Source organism: Xyrauchen texanus, chromosome 49 (assembly GCF_025860055.1).
Source record: "Xyrauchen texanus isolate HMW12.3.18 chromosome 49, RBS_HiC_50CHRs, whole genome shotgun sequence".
In the NCBI taxonomy this organism is placed as follows: Eukaryota; Metazoa; Chordata; class Actinopteri; order Cypriniformes; family Catostomidae; genus Xyrauchen; species Xyrauchen texanus.
Window position 1 is genome coordinate 2,746,852 of NC_068324.1, and position 21,667 is coordinate 2,768,518.

The 21,667-nt window shown below is 38.3% G+C and overlaps 1 protein-coding gene across 1 annotated transcript in view; it reads left to right on the forward strand.

Moving 5' to 3' along the window:
* Positions 1-21,667, forward strand: part of LOC127640245 (neogenin-like) — a 143,346-nt gene that overhangs the window by 106,965 nt on the left and 14,714 nt on the right. The window contains 11 exon segments of the mRNA XM_052122696.1: positions 2,755-2,844; positions 2,847-2,976; positions 6,200-6,354; positions 10,186-10,334; positions 11,732-11,870; positions 14,465-14,514; positions 14,967-15,108; positions 16,386-16,496; positions 18,132-18,326; positions 18,446-18,541; positions 20,906-21,138. Coding sequence (XP_051978656.1) covers positions 2,755-2,844; positions 2,847-2,976; positions 6,200-6,354; positions 10,186-10,334; positions 11,732-11,870; positions 14,465-14,514; positions 14,967-15,108; positions 16,386-16,496; positions 18,132-18,326; positions 18,446-18,541; positions 20,906-21,138 — 1,490 coding nt within the window.

A 21,667-nucleotide genomic window follows, 5' to 3' on the forward strand; every position in this document is an offset into this window, starting at 1 on the left:
ACTTGGTAACATTTGTTTGGTTGAATTTATTGTTCCTTTTAAGTAAATTCAAGCCAAATACATAATATATCTTGTCTAAAGGTAGACACAATATTGAGTGTATATATATATATATTTGTTTTAGCTTTATCACCAAGCCATTAAGCATATTAAATTAAAGGGACAGAACTCCAAACCCAAAGTGTCTCATAATCCATTATTGAAGAGCTCCCTCATGTCCCGATTTTTTTTGGGTGCATATCTAATAATAATAATAATAATAAAAATAATAATATCCCAAAGTCCCCTTTGTGCTTGATGTCATTTCCTGACTTCAGATCTTCACTTTGAAGGGCAGCATGAGCGTTGCCCCCTACAGTGGAGCCCAAAGTTTCATTAGGGCGGGCATGTCCGGAACGTTCGCTCGTAACCTTATCACAACAGCTGTTAAACAAATAAAGATTTTAATTGGACAGGAAGCATAGATTGTGCCCATGGCATTATTAGAAATAGCCCTGACGTTTGAAGACCCATGGTGCCATTGTTGTCATGATTAAGGGTCATGTATATTTGGCGCATATGGAAAATGCTGGAAGATGATTTTTTATTTTTTATTTTTTTGGTGGTAAAATTAAACTATTTGTCTATCGGGTAAAAACATGAACGTAAAACATCATCTTTCTATACTTTATATGTGTATCTCTTTACTGGTGCTGAGTCGAGATACGAGAGGAAAACTCTGTTGGGAGGTTGGCAGCACCCAGTTTGGCACATTTGTGTGTCCAGCTGGTCTGAGATACCTGTTTCTGTGCCAGAGACTGAAGATGGCCAGACACCTCGCCCACTCGGGCCCTCGCTGTCACTCGGCTGTCCCACTGTCTCTCGGACAGCTGATTTATTCACACGGTGAGAGGGGAACTCACACCTGAGGTCAAAGCCTGAACAGGAGCTGTGAAGGAGTTGGCAGAGCTTTCACTGCGTTTAGCAGGAGTCCCTACAAGCTTTTGGGACCCATGCTACTTTTTCTGTTCTGCTTTTTACATTTTTTTATTTGTTGTTTTGTTTTTTGTTTATTTGATTTTTGTTTGTTTTTGGGGGGTATCAAGTTATTCTATTTTTTAATTCTGTTGTACTGGTTTTTTTTTGTTTGTTTTTTGTTTGTTTTGTTTTTAGGTTGTTTTTTTGTTTAGTGTTTGTTTGTTAGATTTTTGTTTTTGTTTGGTTGTTTAATTATGTTACTCTATTTTAATTACATTTTATTCTGTCCTGTTTTTTTTATGGTTTGTGTTTTGTGTTTTTATTTGTATTATATTTTAAGTTATTCTATTATATTCTATTCCATGCACTTCTGATTTATTCTATCCATTTTTCTATTCTTTTTAATTCTATTTTTATTCTATATTTTTCTATTGTTTTCTATTATATGCTGCTCTTTTCGATTTATTCTATTCATTTTTCTATTTTTAATTCTATTTTTATTCTATTGTTTTCTGTTATATGCTGCTCTTTTCGGATTTATTCTATTCTTTTTAATTCTATTTTTATTCTATTGTTTTCTATTATATGCTCTTCTGTTCGGATTTACTCTATTCATTTTTTCTATTCTTTTTAATTCTATTTTTATTCTATATTTTTCTATTGTTTTCTATTATATGCTGCTCTTTTCGGATTTATTCTATTCATTTTTCTATTCTTTTTAATTCTATATTTTTCTATTGTTTTCTATTATATGCTGCTCTTTTCAGATTTATTCTATTCATTTTTCTATTCTTTTTAATTCTATTTTTATTCTATTGTTTTCTATTATATGCTTTTCTGTTTGGATTTATTCTATTCATTTTTTCTATTCTTTTTAATTCTATTTTTATTCTATTGTTTTCTATTATATGCTGCTCTTTTCAGATTTATTCTATTCATTTTTCTATTCTTTTTAATTCTATTTTTATTCTATATTTTTCTATCGTATCCTTCTCTATCAGTTTTGTTCTATTCTGTTCTATTCCCACTTTTGTTCTGTCCAGCGGTGTTTTGTGTCTTAAAGGTGTATTCTCCTTATTGGTGTGCTGGGGTGGTTTGATTTTAAGCTGATGTATCCTTCTGCAAACAAGTATAATGGATCGCTGCCTCTATTTAGTTTCACATTAATCGTTTTCTCATCAGCACTTCCTCTTAAAGCCAGTTGGCTTAGCAGACATGATTCAGAGAGTTACACACCCCTGTGAATGTCTTTTTTATTTGTAACTCCACAGGAATACAGTTTTAGATCAAAGATAACAATACTGGAAAATATATCAATTCTGAAGTCTATAAGAATTTAGTTTAAAGTTCAGGGCTGTACATAAAACATCACCAGCAGGTTCCACTCATTTGTATCTGCGTCAGATCAGTAGAATGTGCCATTTCTAACTATTCCAGATGAAATCATCAGCGTTTTAATTACAGGGACAGATGTGAACGTGTCATTAATGGTGTGTTTGATGATATGAGTGTTGTCAATGACATTCCCCTCAGTGGTTGTGTTTCGTGACATCTCGTGATTGCATGTTGAGCCTGGCGTCCATCTCCTGCTGTTTCATAGTAAACTTGATGTTCTGTTTTGATTTGAACTCATTTGTAGTCGTCTTTTTGTTTCCGTCAATTACTTTGTTCTTTTCTGTTTTCTTTCTTTTTTATTCTCACCCCTCCCCTCCCCAAACTCTTAATCTATAATTTACCACCCATGTTACCCCCGACCCCTATTATTATACCCCACCCCCCCTCCTAAACATACTCAAGACGTTGCCATCCCTTCCGCTGTCCCTTCACTGACTGATGCCACTGCTGATCATGTAGCGTCCAGCCCTGGCGAGCGCTCTGGTCCCACCCCTCTGCACCGCGTGATGCCGTGGCATCTTTGGTGTCCACCCGCTTCATCAAGCTTACATGGCGACTTCCTGCCGAGCCACACGGGGACAACATCACCTACTCAGTGTACTATAGTTTGGACGGCACTAACAGGTTTAAACTTTCTTCACTTTTGTCATATCAGCTAAAGATGCCAAGAAGTGTGTGTCTGTGAGTGTGTGTCTGGGTGTCTGTGAGTGAGTGTCTGTGTGTCTGTATCTTTGAGTGTCTGTGTGTCTGTATCTGTGAGTGAGTGTCTGTGTGTCTGTGAGTGTGTGTCTGTATCTGTGAGTGTCTGTGTGTCTGTATCTGTGAGTGAGTGTCTGTGTCTGAGTGAGTGAGTGTCTGTGTGTCTGTGAGTGAGTGTCTGTGTGTCTGTGAGTGAGTGTCTGTGTGTCTGTGAGTGTGTGTCTGTGTGTCTGTGAGTGTGTGTCTGTGTGTCTGTATCTGTGAGTGTCTGTGTGTGTCTGTATCTGTGAGTGAGTGTCTGTCTGAGTGAATGAGTGTCTGTGAGTGTCTGTGAGTGAGTGTCTGTGTGTCTGTATCTGTGAGTGAGTGTCTGTCTGAGTGAGTGAGTGTCTGTGTGTCTGTATCTGTGAGTGAGTGTCTGTGTGTCTGTATCTCTAGTGAGTGTCTGTGTCTGAGTGAGTGAGTGAGTGTCTGTGTGTCTGTATCTGTGAGTGAGTGTCTGTGAGTGAGTGTCTGTGTGTGTGTCTGTGAGTGAGTGTCTGTGTCTGTGAGTGAGTGTCTGTGAGTGAGTGTCTGTGAGTGAGTGTCTGTGTGTCTGTATCTGTGAGTGAGTGTCTGTGAGTGTCTGTGTCTGTATCTGTGAGTGAGTGCCTGTGTGAGTGAGTGCCTGTGTGAGTGAGTGTCTGTGAGTGAGTGTCTGTGTGTCTGTATCTGTGAGTGAGTGTCTGTGAGTGAGTGTCAGTGTCTGTGAGTGAGTGTCAGTGTCTGTGAGTGAGTGTCAGTGTCTGTGAGTGAGTGTCTGTGTCTGTGAGTGAGTGTCTGTATCTGTGAGTGAGTGTCTGTGAGTGAGTGTCTGTGTGTGTGTCTGTGAGTGAGTGTCTGTGTCTGTGAGTGAGTGTCTGTGAGTGAGTGTCTGTGAGTGAGTGTCTGTGAGTGAGTGTCTGTGTGTCTGTATCTGTGAGAGAGTGTCTGTGTCTGAGTGAGTGAGTGTCTGTGTGTCTGTATCTGTGAGAGAGTGTCTGTGTCTGTGAGTGAGTGTCTGTGTGTCTGTATCTGTGAGTGAGTGTCTGTGTGTCTGAGTCTGAGTGAGTGAGTGTCTGTGTGTCTGTATCTGTGAGAGAGTGTCTGTGTCTGTGAGTGAGTGTCTGTGTGTCTATGTCTGAGTGAGTGAGTGTCTGTGTGTCTGTATCTGTGAGTGAGTGTCTGAGTCTGAGTGAGTGTGTCTGTGTGTCTGTATCTGTGAGTGAGTGTCTGAGTCTGAGTGAGTGAGTGTCTGTGTGTCTGAGTGAGTGAGTGTCTGTGTGTCTGTGTCTGTGAGTGAGTGTCTGTGTCTGAGTGAGTGAGTGTCTGTGTGTCTGTATCTGTGAGTGAGTGTCTGAGTCTGAGTGAGTGTGTGTCTGTATCTGTGAGTGAGTGTCTGTGAGTGAGTGAGTGAGTGTCTGTGTGTGAGTGTCTGAGTCTGAGTGAGTGAGTGTCTGTGTGTCTGTATCTGTGAGTGAGTGTCTGTATCTGTGAGTGAGTGTCTGTATCTGTGAGTGAGTGTCTGAGTGAGTGAGTGTCTGTGAGTCTGTATCTGTGAGTGAGTGTCTGTGTGTCTGTATCTGTGAGTGAGTGTCTGTGTGTCGGTGAGAGTGAGTGTGTGTGTCTGTGAGTGTGTGTGTCTGTTTGTTTGTGTCTGTGTCTGTGAGTGAGTGTCTGTGTCTGAGTGAGTGAGTGTCTGTGTGTCTGTATCTGTGAGTGAGTGTCTGAGTCTGAGTGAGTGAGTGTCTGTGTGTCTGTATCTGTGAGTGAGTGTCTGTGAGTGAGTGAGTGAGTGTCTGTGTGTGAGTGTCTGAGTCTGAGTGAGTGAGTGTCTGTATCTGTGAGTGAGTGTCTGAGTGAGTGAGTGTCTGTGAGTCTGTATCTGTGAGTGAGTGTCTGTGTGTCTGTATCTGTGAGTGAGTGTCTGTGTGTCGGTGAGAGTGAGTGTGTGTGTGTGTGTGTTTGTGTGTGTGTCTGTGAGTGTGTGTGTCTGTTTGTTTGTGTGTGTGTGTCTGTGTCTGTCTGTGAGTGAGTGAGTGTCTGTGTGTGTCTGTCTGTCTGTCTGTCTGTCTGTCTGTCTGTCTGTCTGTGTGTGTGAATGTGTGTGTGTGTGTGTATACATGGTTCCCAACAACACCGGTGTAGTTCACCCAAAAATTTAAATTTGTCATAGTTTACTTACTCTCATGTTCCAAACCTGAATGACTTCTTTCTTCCATGGAACACAAAATGAGTTTTTCAAAGTTTCTGAACGCATTTCATGAACTTTGTGTAACAAAAAAAAAATTACGGCATTATTCACTGAAAATCTTCCACTAAAGCTCTGAAATGGACAACAAAAGTTGTATGCAATACAAAAATGCCTGTTGACTCCAAACAGCATTAATTCTCACATATCTCATTAGCAAACATCATTTACTTCAATGGCAACATACGGCATCCACGCACAACTCATCACGCAGTCCACCGAGAACAAACCACATTATAGTGACCACGAGGAGGTTACCTCATGTGACTCTACCCTCCCTAGCAACCGGGTCAATTTGGTTGCTTAGGAGACCTGGCTGGAGTCACTCAACACACCCTGGGATTCAAACTAGCGACTCCATGGATGGTAGTCAGCGTCTTTTACCACTGAGCTACCCAGACCCCTCCCAGTATGAAGTACTCCAACAGAGCACAGCGTGACTTCCTGTCCGGAGCGGAGTCGGCGCCATACACAGAGACTCTTTTTGAGCATTGTTTCAATGAATTAGCCAGCGAGTCATCACGTAATCAAAATATCATGCATTATATATTGATTATGCCCTTTTATATACTTTGTATACAGACCATATTATAACAATGAATAAACACTGGAACAATGACACACAATGCAGCAGCCAAAGACGTATATATGAATGTATGTTATACACATTCTCCATTCACTTTCATTATATGTCAACGATCCGCCAAGACATTCTTCAAAAAGTCAACTATTGTGTTCCACGAAAATAAAGTAAGTCTTACGGCTTTGGAACATATTTGGATTAAATGTTTGTAGCATGTTTGGGCAAACTATTCCTTTGAGGCTCCATCTTGCTGTTTTTGAACAATCACTTGTTTTATCTTCTAACTTTATTCACAGGGAGCGTGTTGAGAACACGAGCGGACCAGGAGAGATGCACGTCACCATCCAGAACCTCGTTCCTGACACCAAGTACACATTTCGGGTGGTCGCGTCTAATGCCAACGGCCAGGGCGAGAGCTCCGCACCACTTACAGTGGCCACCCAGCCGGAGGGTAAAACACCAACACAGACACAAACAAACTTTTCAGCCATAATTTGGCACATTTGGCCAATTCTGAGGTTTCTCATTCTACAACTTATTTGTAACCACACTAGCCCTTTAGTGCATGTTTGTCAACTCCAAACCTACCACACGTTTATTTACTGGAAAAAAACATGATCAAGGGAGCCCTAGTTGTCTTGGGGTTGCTGTTCAGACAAGCTCTTTTTGTTCAAACATTGGCGTTCTTGCTGGGACTGAATGTGTGTGGAATAGTAAATATCTGGGTGGTTGGATGGTCGGGATGTTTGGCCACATCTGTCAGAGTGAGTTTCATAGATACAGGCTGCTGGTATTAATGAGAAGAGACCTATAGAAGACCTATAGGGATGTAGGTGTGATCAGAGCTGTCAGGTATGGTACAGGAAGTCTCGCACTAGCGGTCGGGTGAAAACAGCAACTGGCACCATCATGTCCGCTTGACGGAGTGCAAAAGAAAATGCCAGATATGGACAAAGACGAAACGCTAAACCCCGGTTCAAACAGTATTTGTCCTTTTAGAGTATGCGAGATTAGAATTGTGCATCCCAAATCATGGTATGTTGACTATAGTGTGCCAGAAGCATCCTGATCGTGTAATGGTTCAGGCTACTCTGCAAATCATTTTCTTAATTAGTTTTTTTGTCTTATGTTCCTGTGAAAACATCTAAAGATCCTTAAAACATGATACATGTAAATGTTGTGTAAGATAACACTTTTATTTTCAGAGAACATATCTTAAATTTTTTTTGTATTTTGTGTCTAAAGGCAATAGTTTGTTCTTGTATTGTGTTAAACATAAATCTAGTTCACCTTAACTCTTTAAAAAAAAAATATATATATATAATGCTTAAAAAAGAAACTATTTGCCATTGGGGTAAGAAAGAGAAACATGTTTTCTCATCAAATTGAGTCTATTCTTCTCTTTTTGGATGTGCTTCTATAGTAATACCATGTTTTTAGGTGTGTTACCATGATAATACAATGTTTCCAGATGTGTTACCAAGTTAATACCTGTATGTGTTATATATGTGTTTGGATGTTTTATCATGGAAATTCCATGTTTTTTGGACATGTTTTTCTGTTAAAACCATATTTTGGAATATGTTACCAAGTTAATACCATGCGTTTGGATGTGTTACCACAGTAATGCAATGTTTTTGGTTATGTTACCATGGTAATGCCATGTATTTTGATGTTTTACCATGGCAATACCAAGTTTTTGATTGTATTACCATGTTAAACCATGTTTTTGATGGTATTACTATGGTAACACAGTAATACCATGTTTTTGGATGTTACCATAGTAATACCATGTTTTTGGATGTGTTACCACAGTAATACCATGTTTTTGGATGTTACCATAGTAATACCATGTTTTTGGATGTGTTACCATGTTAAACCATGTTTTGGATGTTACCATAGTAATACCATGTTTTTGGATGTGTTACCATGTTAAACCATGTTTTGGATGTTTTACCATAGTAATACCATATTTGTAATTGTGTTACCAAAGTAATACCATGTTTTTGGATGTTACCATAGTAATACCATGTTTTTGATTGTGTTACCACAGTAATACCATGTTTTTGGATGTTACCATAGTAATACCATATTTGTGATTGTGTTACCATAGTAATACCATGTTTTTTTTTATTGTGTTACCAAAGTGTTATTGGATGTTACCACAGTAATACCATGTTTTTTTATTGTGTCACCACAGTAATACCATGTTTTTGGATGTGTTACCATAGTAATACCATATTTGTGATTGTGTTACCATAGTAATACCATGTTTTTTTATTGTGTTACCAAAGTGTTATTGGATGTTACCATAGTAATACCATGTTTTTTATTGTGTTACCACAGTAATACCATGTTTTTGATTGTGTTACCACAATAATACCATGTTTTTGGATGTTACCATAGTAATACCATATTTGTGATTGTGTTACCATAGTAATACCATGTTTTTTATTGTGTTACCAAAGTGTTATTGGATGTTACCATAGTAATACTATGTTTTTTTATTGTGTTACCACAGTAATACCATGTTTTTTTTATTGTGTTACCACAGTAATACCATGTTTTTGATTGTGTTACCACAGTAATACCATGTTTTTGGATGTTACCATAGTAATACCATATTTGTGATTGTGTTACCATAGTAATACCATGTTTTTGGATGTTACCATAGTAATACCATATTTGTGATTGTGTTACCACAGTAATACCATGTTTTTGGATGTTACCATAGTAATACCATATTTGTGATTGTGTTACCATAGTAATACCGTGTTTTTTTTATTGTGTTACCAAAGTGTTATTGGATGTTATCATAGTAATACCATGTTTTTTATTGTGTTACCATAGCATTTCTGTGTTATTGGATGTTACCATAGTAATACCATGTTTTTGGATGTGTTATCATGGTAATATTTTTTTTTTTGGACGTGTTACCATGGAAACACCATGTTTCTGAAAGCAAGATAAACTAATTGCCATTGGGGTAAAGAATATAAAATTGTCTTTTTACCCCATTGGCAAAGTTTTTTTATTTTCTTGTAAGCAAAATTCTGAATAAATTTTGTTAGATTTTATAAAAATATTGTTGTAAAGGAAGAATGAATATCTTGTACAATTTTTCTTTTCAAGAAAATGTATCTTGTTTTAAGGATATTTAGATATTTACTGGAAAAAAGACAATAATATTGAGTATGATTTTTGTTCCGTGTGGGTATCTACGTTTCACAATGGATTTGAGGGCAGCTTGAACCAGTCAGAATGTGTAGTCGAAACTATCATCTATGTGACAAAGTGGTTTGTACAGTACATCCCAATATTGGAGTACTTCACTGTATTCTTAACACATCACAAGTGAAGTACATACTTTAGTTTGTAGTAGAAGGTTGTGAATTGTCAAAATGTCAAAACATTCTAAACCATTAATTTGTGTTGTTGGCATTAGTAGTGCCAGCACGTGCAGTGCAAAATGGAAACGGGACACCCTTTTACTGTCGACGCAACGTGCCACAATGTATGCTTCCAGTGTAGACAGCATCAGTGATTATGAGTTCTGTTGATTTTGACGTGATGTGGCTCTCGTGTCTGGTGTAGACCAGGTGTAACTAAACTGAGAAGATTTAATCTCAATGTATTCATTTCATGGACTGCCATCACTTGACATTTGACTAACATGGATGAATTAAATTAAAGCAGCCACATTTGTTATTTGGGTCAGAACTCCTAAAGTACAATGTCTTTGCACCCCACATGGAGAACAATGTATTTCACTCATCTGAAGTGTTGAAATATTCTCAGCGGGATTACGATGTTGTGTTCTCGGCAGAATTGTCGTCTTTTGCCATGTGATATTGTCATTATTTAATGTATCCAGCTGCTGTAGGTTGAAAACTGTCATATTTTGTCACTGCGCGCCATTGAAGTTTGAAAAAGCTAAAAAAAAAAAGACAAAAGGAGTGTAAAGTAAAACTGTAACCAGTGGAAGAGCTGTGAAGAAATGACTTCTGTGGCTCTTTGAGATTCAAACATAGACAACCACTTTCTTTCTATTGTTTTTACTAAACTTTTTGCAAAATATTAACTTTCGTTTGTGTATATTAATGCAGGCATGATATTTATACTTCTGTGTTCCAGTTTGTTCCAGAAAGTGCAAAACTACATATCTTCAAAATAGTCTAGTCGGTGCCTCTATGGTTTGCCTGAATGACAAGCCAACTCCATTTTCAATTTGCTCGGAAATTTGAACTCTTTTCAAATAGTTTTCGTGTCCTGTGTCTCTCAGTTCAGGTACCCGGGCCGGCCCCTAATCTGCAGGTGGTATCTGTTGGCACCACTTCAGTCACCTTGAGTTGGGAGAGACCAATCACTGGAAACGGGGAGATCCAGACCTACAAACTCTTCTTCATTGAGAAGGGTCGAGACTCTGAGCAGGTGAGGGTGTTTGTAAGGGGGATATCGAGCTGTTTAGATCAACTGGATATAACATGGAAAACTGAAATGTTATTGCTCTTACTTTGCTGTAACTTTATTAAAACTAAACTGCAAAAACAGTGCGATGTTGATACCATGGTTTTCACTTGGACATGTACCATGGCAGTGCCATATTTGTATTGTATTATGATAAAACCATATTTTTAAGATGAGTTACCATGGTAATATCATGTACCTTGTTAATGCCTTTTTTGACGTTTCCATAGATTTTTTGTTTTACGTGTAACCATGGTAATACCATGTTTTTGGGTGTGCTACCATGGTAAATCAATGTTTTTAGGAGATGTTACCATGGTAATCCCATGCTATTCAGATGTGTTACCTTGGTAATACTATTTATTTGGATGTTACCATGTAAATACCATGTTTTTGGATGTGTTACCATGGCAGTACCATGTTTTTAGGTCGTGTTACCATTGCAATACCATTTTTAGACATGTTGCCATGGTAATACAATGTTTTGGAATGAGAAAATGGTGATGTTTTTTTTTTTTCTTGACATGTTACTGTGATAATACCATTTAGTTTACATTTTACCAAGGTATTATTATTTTTTTTTTAGATGTTACCATAGTAATACCATGGTTTTTTTTTTTACAATGGTACATTTTTTAGCACGTGTTACCATGGTTACATAATGGGTTTTTTTGGACAAGTTCCCATAGATATGTTTTTTGGATGTGTTACCATGATTATGCCATGTTTATAAATGTGTTACCATGGTAATACCATGTATATAAATGTGTTACCATGGTAATACCATGTATATAGATGTGTTACCATGGTAATACCTTGTATATAGATGTGTTACCATGGTAATACCTTGTATATAGATGTGTTACCATGGTAATACCATGTTTATAGATGTGTTACCATGGTAATACCATGTTTATAAATGTGTTACCATGGTAATATCATGTTTATAGATGTGTTACCATGGTAATACAATGTTACTAAATGTTTTTGGACGAGTTGCCATAATGCCATGTTTTTGTACCTACCATCTAAATGATAGTGCCATAGAATAAACTGATTACATCACTTTACCATGGTACCACCACCACCACCACCACAACTTTTTTGTGAGGCAAGTGTGAACTAAACCCCTAGATTTTTCACATGTAGAGATGTTATCCATTCATATCAGAGGTAATCTACATAAAGATACAATAACAAAAATGTATTTCTAAGGTCCAGAGAGAAGGAAAAAATGGTCATGAAACATTCTTTGCCCGTTTTGGGGTCCGAAAATTGACCCTAAAATGCTACAAAGTGCAGAATATGACCCCTTTAATGGTTCATTTTCATGGTGATTGATTGTTTATCTTTCTCTGCAGGACATGGATGTTACAGGTTTGTCCTACACGATGACGGGGCTCAAGAAGTTTACAGAATACAGTTTTAGAGTGGTGGCGTACAACAAACATGGTCCTGGCGTGTCTACTGAGGACGTTACAGTCCGAACGCTGTCTGACGGTGAGATTCATAATTTCTTTTAAATGTGTTACTTTGAACATCTTGATTTCATTTTGCTTTGGTGCCTGTTTGATTTTCTTTCTGCCTTGACTTGGACTTCAAATAGCACTTAAAAGGGACTAGACTTTGATGTAGATTTAACATTACACTTCGATTTGACAGTAAATGAATCTTGGTATTCATGAGCATGTTGTGGTACCAGTGTTTTTATGAAAGCTGTCAGTCATCTCTTTACTGTGGTAAACAGTGAGTGTTGTAAGCATTTAAATGACACACACTAACAAGATTGATTTGGTTTAGACTATAGTTAACATTCAGGGAGGCAAATGTTTGCAGGCAGTTTAGTAAAGCTGTTGTTTTGGAAGCATACTCCGATACTTGGCTGCAAAATCACACACAGGTTTTGAAAACAATTGTTTGTGTTTTTTCTCAGCTGTAAAGTTGAATGTGCAAGAACTGGAGAAATCTGATACCAAATAATGAATCCGATTTATTTGATTAATTTAAACAATCCGATAAGGAGATTTCTTAAAAATGTATGCCTCCTTTTTTTTGTGGATGCATTTTTGTAAAAAATAAAATGTAAAAAAAAAAAATATTTTGTCATTTTATTGTGTAATGCACCTCCTATCCTGCAGATGTCGCAGAGTCAGTGGAGGATCCCGAGAGCCGCCATGTGCACACCACTGCATTTTACTGGATTGCGCAATATTCGCAATTAAAAACAATATGAATTTTGAAATCTGTGCGAGTATTTTTTTATTTATTTTTTCAGGCCTTTACAATTGTTTCTTGTCAGATTGTATGTTACGACAGATTTTAATTTTAAATTTAGTTTGGACTTTTTTTGAACATTTTAATGTTGCACACATCGCTGTTATTTAGTTTTAGTTTCTGTTTCAGTTTTCATCCGTTATAACACCACTAAATCTTATCTGTTACACTTTACAATAAGGCTGTATTCGTTAACATTAGTCCACTACATTTAGGGTTGCCACCCGTCATGTAAAATACGGGATTGTCCCGTTTGTAAAGATGAAAAGCCGCGTCCCTTATCGAATCAATACAGGATGCGATTTGTCCCATATTTTTACGCAGGTCTGATGGTGAAATTGTTCAAAACTGTTAATTTCACCTTGATATTAGCTGTAAATGTCGAACATTTGGGACCGCCTGAAAAGTCTAAACAAGCGACACTTCAGAGAGAGTGTCCTTTTATTCTACAGCTCCAAAAGTGGGAACCCTAACTACATTAGTTACATCAGAATTGACAGTGATCGAAAATACGAAAACTGATTTCGTCTATGATTATTATTAGTTTTAGTTCGTGTTGTAGTGCACATTTATAGTATCCGTTTAGTTTAATACATGTTTGCAAACTTCCGTTTTTAACAAAAATAGTTTTTCTCTGTTAGTTTTTTGCATTGTGATTATTGTCGTTAACGATAATAATCTTTGTGGCCTATACGTCTCTTAATTTAATGCTTATTAGTATTGTATGAAATATAAGTATTTCTAAATGTACATTTCACTCGTTTTGTCCGCCAACTTGGACAATTTTTTCACTTTAATCATTTCAATGCATTATTATTATGATGCCTTAAAATTCTTTATTACACGGCTCTCTGGAATACTCAATTCTGATTAGTCAATGGCGCCATCTAGTGGTCCAATATTGCTCTGTAACAACCGCACATCTACGTACTCGTGCATCTCCTAGTTCTGATCACTGTGTGATCTCTACAAGTAAGCTAATAAAATAATTTCAACTGTTTCGTGTGCATTTATTTATTTATGTATTTATGTGGCAAGTAGTCTTATTAATAGGCCGAATAATGAGGAGTCAGAAAATAAACACTAAGAGAATTCAGCTGTTCGGCGATTTTTTTTTTTTTTTTTTTTTTTTTTTTTTTCTCTCAAATTACATCATTTCAGTGCAAATCAATATTTTTTGTCAGTGCATTATTTTACATTTTTTTGGTTAGTAGCTGTGTAATAAGTAGGATGATGTACAGTCAGCCGGTTGTTGGCACACCTGATCGCCCTGATGGGGTTATATACTGTAGGTAAGCAGCATACTAGGTTTTGCAGTGGAGCCTCTATTTCTCTCTCTCTCATTTTCCTCTTTCTGTGTGAGAGGTAGAAGTATGGATATGAGGGAGACATCCTGTCAGAAAAAGACCTGAGGGGAAAACAGTGAGTGTGTGACAGGTTTGGGGAGAATTGGGGACGAGAAAAAGGAAATCAGGCAAACAAAGCGTGCGTAAATATGATAATAAAGTATTTTATTCATTTTTTTGCATACACACAGTCGTGCAAAACGCAGATCATATTTGATGTCTGCTATCATGTCTGCTGAGTAATCCTACAATGTTAATTTGAAAGGAAGAGACATAAGATGAGCCAAAAAGAAATTGACACCCACTACGGCGTCCAAAAATAAGCACTTGTCACGGAGTCTTCGAATGTGTGTCTCGGCAGATAAGCCAATTATTTTGCGCTAGCAAGTGCGGAAGTCTCTGGGTCTTTTGGGGACAGCGAGTGGTGCAGCGGTTTCTGCATTCTCTCAGTAATAATTTTGTTTTGCCTTTCAGTACCGAGCGCTCCTCCACAGAACCTGACCCTAGATGTGCTCAATTCAACGGTAAGATAGTCTTTATGTGGTGCTACATATTAAACCGTCCCTTCAATGATTAATTAGCAGAACTGGCCAAATGAAGAATCTTTTTCATTTTTGTCTCCTCGTCTGGAAAGTCTTCTTTGGACGAGGCGTCTGGCGATCAAACCTGATTCTAGATCAGCTCTGCCGTTCCATTAGGATCTTTCGATTTTGTGATTTTTCATTCATTATTGCTTAGCCTGATGGCTGCGCACCTCTTGGCTGTCTTTTTTAAATTAAGTTGAGAGATATGACGGTATTAGCTCTGACGGTTTCCTGGCTGAGGAGGACTCTTTTAGCTTAACCTGAACATTTTCATACCTCTAGACGTTTATATAATGAGCTCCAAACATCCTGCCAACTCAATTAAAATTCATAGTTGGTGAACAGTTCTGTGTTGAAACATCTTCAAGCTGAATGTGTGTTTTCTGTCGTAGAGCATCATGATCCGATGGCAACCGCCTCCTGTGGGCACATTGAACGGAGAACTGACGGTGTATAAATTACGATACCGGAAAGGACTCAGAAAAGCGGATGCAATTGAAGTGTCAACCCCACAACTCTATCAGCTGATTGATGGTATGACATACGTCAATCATTTAAGAACAAATTATGTTGGCTTGACCAAGCAGTAGAATCTGGGCTGGACTGGTAATCTGGCATCCCGGGAATTTTCGCGGTGGGCCGACGCACTTTGGGGGCCGATCAGGGGCCGGAGTGGCCATCGGGAGAACCGAGCGGGCCGGTGGGTCGGCCGTGAAACGTGCCGAATGGGCAGTGACAAGCAAAAATGAGCCGACCACAAAAAGTCGCCGCGATATGCAGAAAAGGTCAAATCCCGGGCTGATTTCTCTTCCCAGTCCAGCCCTGAATACTGGTAATCTACAAAATTGGTGTAGGGAATTGTAACTGTAACTTTTCAATTCAGTTTCAAGCTATATTTCCCAAACTTGGCACAGACCTTCAGACTGTTTTATAATAGTGTTCTATGTCTTTTCTATCTTATTAAACAGTTTTCACAGAGCGGACGATCAAAAGTTGGGAAAATCCCATAGACTTACATTGACGGAATGTTCAACCTTTAAAAAATTCAAATGTAAACAAACCCACGAAAGGCCGAAACATACTTTTATGCAAGCACGTGAATGCAGATGCAAGTGCTTGGACCCTGCATTGCAAACACGTGGTCCCGTTGAACATACTTGACGTGCGTTTTTGCGTTAATGTGGCGGGAGAAAAACCTCAATACACAAGGGGGCGATAGAGTTACCTTTAAACGTCTTTGCCATTAAAGTGAAAGCGGTGTTATTCTTGTAAGATGTCGAAGTCCAGTCGAAAGCTTTTGATGTTGGCACTTTGAAGGTAGTATGTCATTACTGTATGAATGTACACTTCGCTAATTGTCTTGTGGAAGGACCCTTCGGAAAAAATTCCTTAGTTTTTTGGAATGACCCTTCGATTGGCAGCCCCTTCCTGCAAGTCCCCTTTAAGGGTGCAAAAATGCCATTTGGAAAATGCCCTCTGTCTGACTAGCTAGATAGATGGGTAGCTAGCTGGCGGTTTGTCTAACTGTAATGTACTGTATGTATAACCATCAAACTTAAAACTCTCAAAACTAAGGAGGTCTGGGTAGCTCAGCAAGTAAAGTCGATTACCAAGATTAGCACCCCTGGAGTCACGAGTTTGAAGCAACCGGCCCCTAAATGTAAAATGTGGTTCAGCGTGATAATATACTAAAAAAACAAAGAAATGTCCCTAGTTTTAGGTTGTATAGTCAGGAGAACTATTTAACACACTTATAACTGATTATGATTATTTGATTATCTGAGATTGATGCTGGTTTCGGTGTCATTAAGGTCTGGATAAGGGCCAGGTTTACACGTTTAGAGTGTCGGCCACCACCGTAAATGGAACCGGACCAACGACGGAGTGGATCGCAGCGGAAACCTTTGAGAACGATCTGGACGGTAAGAAAGCCGCAGACTACAGACAACACTGAGTTGGATTAATGGCTTGTATTGTCAGTTGTAGGGAAGGACCAAGTCTCTGAGAGTGTGTGTGAGTACTTAAACCCTCCAGAGCTCATTTCAATCTACTAAAACAGGAAGCGCTCCATGACAATTTAACCAAAGCATCTGACAAATGCTAATGCTTCTTTATCCTGTCCTTCTTGAATTAATCACTCAAAAAGGCCAGTGTTTGAAATAATGAGCCAATTCAATGACTCTGTATCCAAAAGGTTTTGTTGTTAATTACAGGAGTCACCTTATAAATCAAAACCGGCATTAGAGCTGGAATTCAAATGCCGTATTGCTTAATGAAACTGCTGCTTTTAAGTTTTGCAAAAACAAATACTTAATGGAATTTTCCACTCTTTTAAAGAAGTTACTCAGAGGTCCTTAGAGGACAAAAATGTCTGCTGTAATATTATATATTCATATTATTTTCCACTTTCACTGACTTAGATTTATTATCCAACATCAGTCCTGATCATAACTACCAAATATTCATTCATTTTCAGGATTTTAACAATTTAAATGCCAGTTTGTTTACATAATGCTACTATTGTATTTCACACACACACACACACACACACACACACACACACACACACACACATACAAAACACACACTGACATCCAAACTAACACACACAATTTTAGCTGCATCATGTATTCAGTTGTCCTGCAGGTCTCTATAATACAGCAAACAGTGAATAGGGAAAAAGCATGTATTTGCTCCACAGGCTAAAAATGAGGAAAAATGGCGCCATCTGGTGGAAAATATTAAACATTAAATATTTTAAGCCAGGGCTCCATAATGAAAGCATAATATCCTAGGATTCATGCTTTTATGTCACTTGGATCAAATATTGCAGTTTTAATGGGGATATTTTTGTCCTGAAGGTCCCGAGTGAAACTATTTTGTGGACACAGTGTGTTATAGATGTATAATAAACAATGAAATATCAAAATTCCCCCCAAAATACACACCTTTGGCTTTCGCTAAATGTACAACGTTGGCATTAACAGCCAAAATTGTCGAAAAGCAAAAATGTCCCGAAGGTCACACAAGGGTTAAGCAGTTAGCTCGATGTACGTGAGTGAATTTGTGCTCGAAAGCTGCTGCATTACTGCAATTTAAAGCCAAAATTCCTCATGTACTATATGTGTTGCAAGTCTTTACAGTAAAAAGATGCTGAAGTGCTAACGTTAGCTAAAAATGCTAATTTCCTAACAGACTGGAACAAGAGACTGAATCCCAATTTACACACACTATCCTTTTTAGTAAGATTAGGGGACTGGACTGGTTCTTATTGATGTTTCGTTACTTATAAAGCTGACTAGACTTTTCTGTCAAACTAGCCGCAAGCGTATTTATATTCACATGCAAATGAGATTGTGATTAGCCACAAAGGTTTGCCAACATTTAGCAGCTCATCACCGATCTATCAGTGCAAAGCTCATTTGCATGTGAAAATAATCAGTGGCAAATTTGGAAGTTTGTAAGGATGTACTTTCCATACTTAGACATACACCAGTTTAAGTTATGAAAGCTTAACATGTGGTTGCTTGCATTTTAATTGCATGTATGTATTGCAGAATCTCAGGTACCGGGAGTCCCGAGCTCGCTGCACGTTCGTCCACTGGTAAACAGAATCGTGGTGAGCTGGACTCCTCCAGACAATCAAGACATTTTAGTCCGAGGTTATAAAATCGGATACGGTATCGGCAGCCCTCACGCCCACACGGTCACTCTGGATTACAAGCAACGTTTCTACAGCATTGATAACCTTGGTGGGTGTCGACATTTTATTAATGCGACAAATAACAGTTTTTTTTTGTTTTTTTTTTATTTGGAATACTTGATCCTGATTGGTCGATTGGTTGTGACTTATTAACATTTTCCTCTCCAGATGCCAGCTCTCATTACGTCATCACCCTCAAAGCGTTCAACAACATGGGCGAAGGAATTCCGATCTACAACAGCGCCACCACTAGGCCTGAGTCCGGTAAGACACCGTTACTGTAAACAAAGTGAAACCGTGACCAAACCAATTCACTATTTTATTTATTCATTTATTTATTTATTGGTGTGTAGACTAAGGCCACATCCACACTAATTCATTATCGTTTTCCAAAGTTCGTAGTTACGGAGAGCTTTTTCAAAATGCTTAATATGCGGTGCAGTAAAACGCCATTCTAGTGTGAATGAGACGAATTAATGCATTTTCAAACGGTTAATCGATTCTTTGGTCGGCATTCTGTTTTATTTGTTATTGTACATAAAACGGAATTCGTGCACATTTGAATTTGAAAACAAAACTCTTAGAATGTTCACATAAATTCTAAAAGTGTTCTACTTGATACTTTCAAATAATGATCTGATTACTTATTTTAAAAACGTAACACGGGCATTATGATGCACATTTTAATCCCGTTACTTTCAAATAGTAAACTTATTGCGTATTGAAAATGGTTTGTTTGTAACTGTGTATTATGTTACATTTTAGAAAGTAATGCTTTAAAAGTAATCTAATTACATAATGTGCGTTAATTATTTTAAAGTGTAGCTTCTGTAATATGGTGTAGATTCGAAAACGTTGCCGTTACCCCATCAAAACTGTTTACAATGTATTTGGTCGGTACGCAGGGCTGGACTGGGAAGAGAAATCGGCCCGAGATTTTACATAGCAACTGGCGTGGTGGGGGGTTTGGGGGTCGCTGTCCTTTTCTGCATATCGTGACACTGTTTTGTGGTCCGTTCCGCACAACGTGGCGGCTCATTTTAGCCCATTCGGCACGTTTCGCGGATGACCACTTGGTTCCCCCGATGGCCAGTCCTCCCCTGATCGGCCCCAAAGTGCGTCGGCCCACCGGGAAAATGCCCGGTATGCCAGATTACCAGCCCAGCCCTGTCGTATGATAATCTGTTCAATGGTTCTGAAATGAAGATCTTTATTAAAACGGTTTCATTTTAATGCTCTCATTTAATCGGCTAGTTTGATGTACAGTTTCCACACCATCAGACAGAATCAGAATACAAGTTTACAACTTTTTGTTTTGTTTTTCAGTAAAAATATCGAAACATCCTTAAAACAAGATACGATTACTTGAGAACTAAAATCACTAAGAACTATTCCAATTAAGTCTCGTTAACAGAGAAGCCATTTTTACGAAGATCTTGCTTAAAACAAGAAAAAAATATTTGCCAATGCTTAAGAATTTTTTGATATTTTTATTGGTAAACAAGGCAAAAATATTAAGTAAGAAAACGTTTTTTTGCAGTGTAAATGTCATGGACTAAAAATATAATGCTGTGATTTGCCGCGATACATCAGTTGTGGCAGATGTATGTCTCTCTTATCTCCCGACGGACATGTGATGTGTTCCCATGCTGAAGATAAAACACAATGTAATTCAGGAAAAATCACAAGTCCCTGATTAATAAAATGAGGCTCCTGGAGGCCACAAACAAAGCTTGTCAAGTGGAGATCAAATGTCTGCCTCGCTAAAGTGTTTTAAATGTGAGGTGACGGGTAACACACACCCACATGCCCCCCACGGTCGTCACACTAGCTAGTGTACACTGAAACCTACAGGTGTGAAGTGTGTGTGCGTGTACTTCCGTCCCCACATCAAGCAAAAACTTTCTCTCACTTTGCCGTCAGATGTCTCAGACAGACGAGCGGCACAGTTAGCGGTTTCCAGACCCCCCGCTGTCCTGTCAGGGCTTGCTTGGCGTCAGCTCCAGATCTTTTTTTAAAGTCTGTGGGTGGAAAATCACGGCAAATACAGCTGCTGATTTTGGCTTCAAAAACGCAGCGTTCACTCAATGTTTCTGAGACTGCGTGAGATGACCCAGAAACGAAGATGAGCTTTAAAGTGTTTGTTGTGAACATGTGTGTCCATTTTCGGCTGAGTTTGCATCGTTAAGCATATTTTTTTAATGATATTTACAGAGAAATGTCTGAAATCAGTAGCGAATATTGAGTTGAGCTCTGTCGGTTTGACACTCATGACACAGGGCATTTTTTGGTCCCCATAGACTTCCATTGTAAGTGCATTACTGTAAACTCAAGTCACTTTTTGCAAGCTAAAATGATCCAGTTATCATCATAGACCAGGCTTGATATGAGTCAGGGAAACCTTCCAGTAATATTTAGTCAAATATGTGATCTTTTGTTTTCAAACCAGCGATATTGTATTCTAATAATCTCTCTTTCTCTCTCTTCTTCATTTGTTTTTCATCTGCTAAACCATCAATCCATTTATTCTCATCTAACCCAAACCAATCCTTCCATATTTTGCTATTGCTTTCTCATTTCCCATTGCTCTTTTTATTCATTATGATTTGTGTTTGACTCATCTGTCAGACCCCATAGACCCTGATATTGATTTCTATGAACTGTTCAATAACCCATACACCCCAGCACCCGACCCCACACCCATGCTGCCCCCGGTGGGCGTTCAGGCGACCGTCCTCGGCTTCGACACCGTCAAAGTCAGCTGGGCTGACAACTCGCTCCCGAAGAACCAGAAGATCACCGATTCCAGATATTACACCATACGATGGAAGACCAACATTCCCGCCAACACAAAGTTTAAGGTATCAATCTTTCCTTTAGGAACTTGATTTGAAATGATGGATCTGTTTGGAGTCCACAGTCATTTCTATTGCATGGAAGTATTTCAGTTCTCTGTATTTGACACAATTGACTGTAACAGTTCAAGTTCTCTGTGCATAAAGCGCCCCCTAGTGTACGCTTTCTTGTGTGCATTTAAATGCTTGTGGACCATCAAGACACCTACAGAGCCATTGGATATGTTCAAAATAGAATACTAGTATACTGCTTACTACAGTGTACACTGTATACAACAAATTATTTCTTAAACTGTAGTATGGAATAATTGTAATACTACCTATTTCAATAAAAGTTGTATAGAATGATATTTTACTGCTTACTACATACTACACAGTACATACAAACTTATACTGCACATTATTTCATAAGTAGTATGAAATACTAGTATACTGCTTATTGCATACTAAATAGTGTATTCTATAACTGCACTTTATTTGTTAAGTTGTATGGAGTGCAAATAAATTGCATACTACACAGGTTATAGTGTTTACT